Source organism: Alexandromys fortis, unplaced genomic scaffold (assembly GCF_014885135.2).
Source record: "Alexandromys fortis isolate MF-2015 unplaced genomic scaffold, M_Fortis_MF-2015_v1.1 scaffold_145, whole genome shotgun sequence".
Lineage (NCBI taxonomy): Eukaryota > Metazoa > Chordata > Mammalia > Rodentia > Cricetidae > Alexandromys > Alexandromys fortis.
The window spans coordinates 4,302,117-4,309,468 of record NW_026068049.1 but is presented as its reverse complement, the minus strand read 5'-3'; the positions used below and the strand labels follow the sequence as shown (position 1 = coordinate 4,309,468).

The window sequence follows — 7,352 nt, the reverse complement described above, 5'->3', positions numbered from 1 at the left end:
TTTAATTCACACTTCACAGGTAGCTAAAATGGGGTGTATTTTCAGGGAAAGTAGAACACTTTTGGAGTTTCTCTGAGCTAAGGTGAGTTTGTCTAGAGAAAGCCGCAGGGGTGAGAATAAGCCTATGGAACCGACAAGGCAAGAACTCAGCATGGACACTCTTCAGAAGGTTTATAGAAGCCACATTGTCATCCAGGACATTTCCCTGGGAGGGGAATCCGCGGCTTTGCAACTTCCTGGCCAGTGTGAGGGCCACCAGTCGGCTGTAACCTTTCCTGCGATGGTCAGGTAGGGTGTAGCCATGACACATGGTGGCAAACTGGTCGGTGATACCCCAGGACACGGGGTTTCCCTGCTCGTCACGCACACACACGCTGGGAAAGCACTCGATGACTTTGGCTATGTACCGCAGACACTGCTGGTTGCCGCCACGGGACCAAGTTCGGTTGAGGAGATCAGCATCTGAGACGCTCAGGTAGGTCAGTCTCGGGGTAGGTCCAGTTCTGGAAGAAAATCAATAAATCAATAAACTGGTGGTCACGTGACTACCAATAGCTACCCTTTTCCCACCGATTATAAACGGAAATCATCTCCAAGACTATGTTTGGCTTTTTCAAGAATTTAGAACTTAAACACTTCCCACTTGAAAGACCTTCACGTGAAATTTAGCTTCATGCCCACGTGTTTTTGTCAGCTGTGTAGACTGCGGTGTGGCCGAGGCTGCTTCTGCATCTTCACTCTCTGGGAGAGGAGGTATAACTTAATTTATAATTGGATTGCTTTTGTATTGAAGCAGAAGGATAACAGACTCTCACGGTTCAGCCAGTCACAGGCAGACAGTTGACTGGAATCATTCCCAAAGGAGGCAGATACCTAGCTGATGCCAATCCTGTGATTCTCTATTTTGTTCCCAGTATCCGACTTGCTATTATCTCGAGGGGTAGAGTGTTAATACCTCTTTTGATTTTGAATGTTGCTAGATTCTTAAATCCTAAACCAGGCCACAGTTAGCACACACATACATATTATTATTATTGTTACTATTACTACTATTACTACTAGTAGTATCATTTTCACTCAGAGTTGCCCTTAAAAGACTTTGTGAAGTCTTAGGCAATCCAGATTTTTTTGAGTCCTAATATTTTGAACTTAATGGTATTTTAGTATTCAGTATCCTTCTGCCTTTGCATAGTCATGGTTACACAAGTCACTATGAATATGTACATTCTCTGGAAGAATTAGGTTTGCCAGACTTTCCCTTCTGCTGCCCCTCTCTAGATCGAATACTCTCATTTTTTCACTGGCCAAGGGCAAGTTATACAGGCCACTAGCTTTTATTTATTTTAATTTTTTATTGAAGTGTCTAGTAATTTTATATGTAAAAGCCCTGATGTCAAGATAAAGTTTCTGGTTCATTTTAAGAACTGAAACAAGGGTCTGGGCTGGAGAGATGGCTCAACAATTAAGAGCACTGGCTGCTCTTCCAGAGGTCCTGAGTTCAATTCCCAGCACCCACATGGCAGCTCACAACCATCTATACTGGGTTCTGATCTCCTCTTCTGGCATGCTGGCACACACAGAGAGAATTCAGATACATAAATGACTGAAATTGTAAGAGCTGAAGCAAATTATACATATAAGGCTGAGTGTGCCTTGGAATTTGCTATCATTGTGAATTTGTCAATACTAATTAACCCATTGACTAGTAAAGACATATTGTAGCCCTTTAGTGGTTGTATAAACATATCTAATTGTGCCTTTTACTTTTCTTAGTGGTTGCCAGCTGCAGCACTGGTCAATCTTCTATTGAGGAGACAAAGGAGGGAAACTGGCTTATGATTTTTTAGTTCAATTTTGAAAGTATACTTTAAAGAAAGGGCAGAGAATCTCAAGCACAAATATTAGTACAAGCAGAAACATTGCCAAGGCAAGCACACCTCAGGCACAGTGTGTTACACATTTGTACATGAAGGACCAAGTATTTGGAGTACAGTTCACAATTTGAGTATGGCTTTGGGGTTAAAGACAAAATGTTACTGCTAGGAAAGATCACCAGAATAAGCCCCTTGACACTGGGATGGACAAGGATATTTTGAATAAGATACAGAAGTATGGGGGAAATTGCAAAAATAGGACTACTTCAAGCTAAGAGCTTCCAGAAGGCAGCTATATTCACTATAAAACACTATGGTTAAAGGCTATGTACAACTAAAGAAACAAAACAATGAAGAGAAACCATGAAAAATGGGTAAAAGCTCTTGCAAATTATATTTGTGGTAGGTGTCTAATATTCAGAACACAAGGAATGAAAGAATGCTAATGTGGATAAAAACAAATGACACAATTTAGAAATTTAGACCTACCTACAGGTACATTTTAAAAAATATGGTATATGAATGACTAAAAAGAAAACGATAAGTCAAACCCACAAATAAATATCACCTCACTGAAGTTATAAAGGTTCTTGTCCAAAAGTCAAGTGACAACAAGGAGTAGTGAAGATTAGAGAAGGAAACCAAAAATTAAAATTAGAACTGTAATATGATCAAAAAATTCTATTCTGGAGTATATAGCCCAAAGTAGTAAAATCAGTCCCTGTTGATCACACACCATGCTTCTCAATAAGCAAGACACAGACTCATGCTAGGCATTTACAAATAACGTGACATATATACAATGAAATCGTATTCATCCTTAAAAAGAAGATTCAGTCTTATCATCTGTAAAAAACACGGATAGGACTGTTGTTATACTAATCAAAATAAGCCAAGTGCAGAAAGTCAGAGAGCACACAATCTCACTCACATGAAGACTCTAAAATCCTAATCTCCATAAAGCAGAGAATGAACAGTGGCTAGCCAAGGCTGGGGAAGACAAACAGAATTAGTTTTTCTCTTAAAAAACACAGGGAGAGAAAAAGAGTGTACATAAAACACCACACACACACACACACACACACACACACACACACACACACACACACACCCTTAGTCCAATGGCCCAATTCTTAAAGCCTAACTATTCTTTCACAATAATAAACATTCCAGCATTGTTATTAGGACTTGCATAACAGTAAATCCAGCTCCAAATGTAGAACCTGTTTTACATACAGGAAACCGTGGTCTGGCACAGATGAAACAGGAGAAAAATGGACAGCCTTGAAGGAAGACAGCTGTATATCCAAATCCAACAGCTTTGCATTGGCAACGGCTTTGGAAACAGCATATAATTCACCTTGCAGCCCTGGATTACGACGACAGACACAGAACCACAGTCATTTCTTTCAGCATTTTATGCCAACTGTCATCAATACCACTGTTTGATAGCCTGTTGTGTTTTAACCACAATACAGTTAGTTATGTATGTATTACTACAGACATTCTCTTCTTGATCTACACATCAAATTATGTTGTCATCACCAGTCATGCGCTTCCACTACTACTGGAAATATCTCAAGGGAATTTGGAATTTCTTACTGGAAGTTTTGTTCGTTCATTTACTTAATACCTCAAATTAATTTTATTGAAGAGAATTGTCTTTTTTTTATTTATAGCTTTAAAAGTTAAAGGCGGCTGTTTATATGAGCTTAGATTTATTTAATATGGTAAGGAGTGATGGTTACCTTCAATTTAACAAGCTAGAATCACAAGGGAAAGAAGTCTCACTAAGGACTGACTACCTGGGGGTTAGCCTGTGGGCAGGTCTGTGCAGTATTGTCTTAATCAGTTAACTGATCTGGAGAGAACCAGCCCACTGTGGGTGGCAGCTTTGGCAGGAATCAAGCATGAACTTGTTAAGAGTAGAGAAATAAAACTGAGTGCAAGCAAGCAGCTAAGTGAGTGAGCATGTATGGGCACGTCCTCGTTCCTCTGCCCGTGACTTCTCTGTTCTTGGATGCAGTGTTGGAAGTTAGTACCTTGACTGACCCCCAGGGGTTGATGCGGAAATTATTTCAGCTGTAAGATGAAATAAACTTCTTTTGCCCCTAAGCTATTTTTGGTCATGGTATTTTATCATCCACAGGAATGAGACTAGAACACAAGGCAAGTTTAAAGCTTCCTGTCCGTTCCCACAACGTCCCTTATGGTATTCCCAGGTGCAGCCTGGGGTTGGAAGATTGAGCTCAGTTGATTCATCCAGATCCCCCTCATTTCTCCCAGCATGCTAATTAGTTACACCCCTTTTTTTGATATTTATCAGGCTGTGTTCTGTGAACTGTCCTCCCCACCCCCAGCGTACAAAAAAATAGGCTTTGGTCTCTGCTCTTAAGAGCTACAGCATTGCCCTCTCTCCAAGTGCCCTGTTTTCTAGCCTTTGACTATGGGTGGACAGAGTCCTCTGTAACGTGGCTTTCTTTCTTCTAGGCTCATTATTGAAGCATGTTATGTGACTCTGTTTTCCTCCCCATTTGTGAGTTACTTCTCAGTACGGCCTCAAGACTACAACTGGGTGAGAAGGCATATGGAATGCAGTATGGTGGCTGAACCTTGGCACCTCCCTCTCTGAGCTGAGCCTCAGTAAAGACTAGAAAGTTTACAGGTTAGTGCTACTAAAATTACAGCTGCAATAACTAGTGTCCCTTATTACAAAACTGAGTTATAGCTAAGTAATCAAAAGGTTTGTTTTATTGTTTTTTAACCATGTGCTATATATGTAGTCTACATGGCTTAGGCAGGCCTTAAATTTGGATCCTTCTGCCTCTACCTCACAAACACTGGGATTACAAGTGGGTTCCCTCATACCCAACACTCAAAATATTGCCTACAAGAGAAAAATAAGTGATCCAAGCCAAAGGTAACATACATACTCTAGTATAGGAATAGTAACTGTATAAAACTCAAGTATATATGTTAAGTATTTATGGACTTATCTCTAAGTTTCTATCTCTATATATTGCACATGTATGTAAATCTTTTAAGAGATCTATAAAAAGTGTGTGTGTGTGTGTGTGTGTGTGTGTGTACGCACACATGGGCACATTGACTGCAAAGGCCAGAAGATGGTTTCAAATTCCTTGGAGCTGAAGTCACAGGTGGTTTGAGCTGCCTAACACTAACATGGTGTTAGAAACTGAGCTCTGGTCCTCCGGAAGAACAGCAAGTACTCTTAACCACTGAGCTATCTCTCTCGTCTCCATGGTATCTTTTCATACCTCTCTGGTGTACGTGATAAGAAAGGAACATGCGAGCATATAGTGTATGCTTTGAACTTGACCTTACCTTGTATCTGAAAAACTTGGTCCCAGTTGATTACGTCACGATCTTCCAATAGCTGTTGGTAAGCGCTGACATCTTTGTAGAACACAGCATATGCATTTGTGTAATGGTCAAGGTTATCCGTCTCAGCCTTTGGCAGAAGACATAGTCATGAATGCAATACCCAAGCTGGGTAATCCATGCCCTGGAAAGACTAGCTATTATTACCACCTAGTTAAGTTTCAGTTTGTTCAAATCAGTTCCACAGAAACAGGGAACAAGAATGAGGCTAATATACTATAGTGAAAAAATTAGAAATTTTGTGACTTTTTCCCCCTTGATTCTTTCTTCCAGAACTAAGAAAGTTTTAAGAACTTTCCAACTTTCTAGGATTTAATTTATAAAAATGAAAACTGTAGTAGCTTGAGAGTGCGTCTGCTGAGTTGCCTCAGATGACTCTAGAACTCATCACATTAACAGCTGAAGCTAATCAGGATACCTGGCTTTTATCACTAGCTGCACACACACACACACACACACACACACACACACACACACACACACACGAAAGGTAAAAGTCAGCGAGCACCATGTAAGAACCACGGCCCTCACCACCTTCCTCATGCAGAGGGCAGATCATCTCTGATCCCTTGAGGTTCTCTTTAGTCTCAGAGGGAGAATTGAGAACATTGATCTCATTGTGCTGACTTTTTTAAGTTTTCTTAATGTTTTTTTAAAATTCCCAAATTCATGAGTCATAAGAAATCCCCTACTAGTAAAGGAGCTACTATGTACATATTGGGTGCTTCATCTTCTAGAGACTGTGAGATGCTAAGGGATCTCACACTTCTCGGCTAGCAGTCTTCCATCTGAGACTCCAAAGTGGCCACCTACAAACCGCTGATGATGAGCATCACATGTTAAGATGATGTGTGTTATTATCATGGTCATACCATTCCCTTCATCTAACCCCTTCTTTCCAGTTGGAGCCAATTTTTACTTTTAATGTTTCTCACTTGCTTTTCAGCACTGTACCTCTCTCTGTCGCCGGGTAATGACAGCTTTGAAGTCGGGCCATGAGTCCAATACTACTTCCTTTTGAAAGGGATTACCACGATTTATGTTCATTACTGCTCCATACACCTGAGCCAGAGAACCAGAGACCTTTAGCTATTCCAGTTGAGAGAGGAATTAGAGAAATATTCACACACATATACACAATGTGGAGTTACCACTTCAAATAGGAACATTGAAACTAGTAAAAAGGTCTGTTAAATCCTGATATCCTATAATTCTGAGAGAGATTGCTTGGTGACTGAGCACCAATTAATATGAAGGTAATAAAAGAGGCTGTTCTGAAAAAAGATATCTTTCACATCTGTTTCCTTCATTAAGAGAAATGTCTGCCCCTAAAACATCATGGACACACAGAATTAGTGAAAGTTGCAGCATACCAAGGATTGTTGAGCTAATATCACAGCATTTTCTTCATCATCATCATCATCATCAAACAGGAAACAACTCCAAGGCAACTTCATTGCTCACAGCAGCCTCATTTTTACATTTATTGTAATATTGATTTATGACATCTTCAACATTGTCACAGAGTGATCAGCAGGCCCTCTGGGATTTTAGATCGGAGGCTTGAGGGACCCAGACAGAGGTAACAAACCTATAACTAAACTTCAGTTCTCAAGCATCGTCTTACCTTCAGCATCACCAAGTTCTATCATTTAAACCATGTTCAGAAATAACACAGTCTTCCATTGGCCAAATTTCCCTAAGGAGCCCTCTGGGATGACAGAAGGGTGACAGGAGCAGACTGGGAAACTAACTTGTGTTCATCAGAGAAGAGCAGGGACAGCCACACATTTGACATTACCTCCTAGATTAACACAATAAAGAAACGCAGTATGATTAGGCTCACAATACCTTGAGTGATTCAGGAAAGTGACTCTTCAACATTTGCTCCAGTATCAGTAATTTGGTGGAGCAGTTTAGCACCAACATCGTCTCCAAAGGGTTGAGCTTCCGCACCTGACTAGAAACTTGAAGATAGACATTTAATTTCTGTTTATTAACTTTTGATCTTACTGGGAATATGCTAGGGATCCCGTTTTCTTCTAGTGTAATGCTGATGCTGCCTTTGAAGAGGAT

General features: G+C 40.3%; 1 protein-coding gene across 1 annotated transcript; it reads right to left on the bottom strand.

The window, feature by feature from the left end:
- Nucleotides 1-7,205, bottom strand: Glyatl3 (glycine-N-acyltransferase like 3). The gene is made up of 5 exons (XM_050119396.1): nucleotides 7,128-7,205; nucleotides 6,231-6,338; nucleotides 5,220-5,346; nucleotides 3,111-3,243; nucleotides 1-503 (listed from the first exon to the last, which is right to left on the bottom strand). The coding sequence occupies exons 1-5, from the start codon at nucleotides 7,203-7,205 to the stop codon at nucleotides 14-16; spliced, it is 936 nt and encodes a 311-aa protein (XP_049975353.1). The 3' UTR covers nucleotides 1-13.
- Between the last annotated feature and the right edge of the window lie 147 nt (nucleotides 7,206-7,352).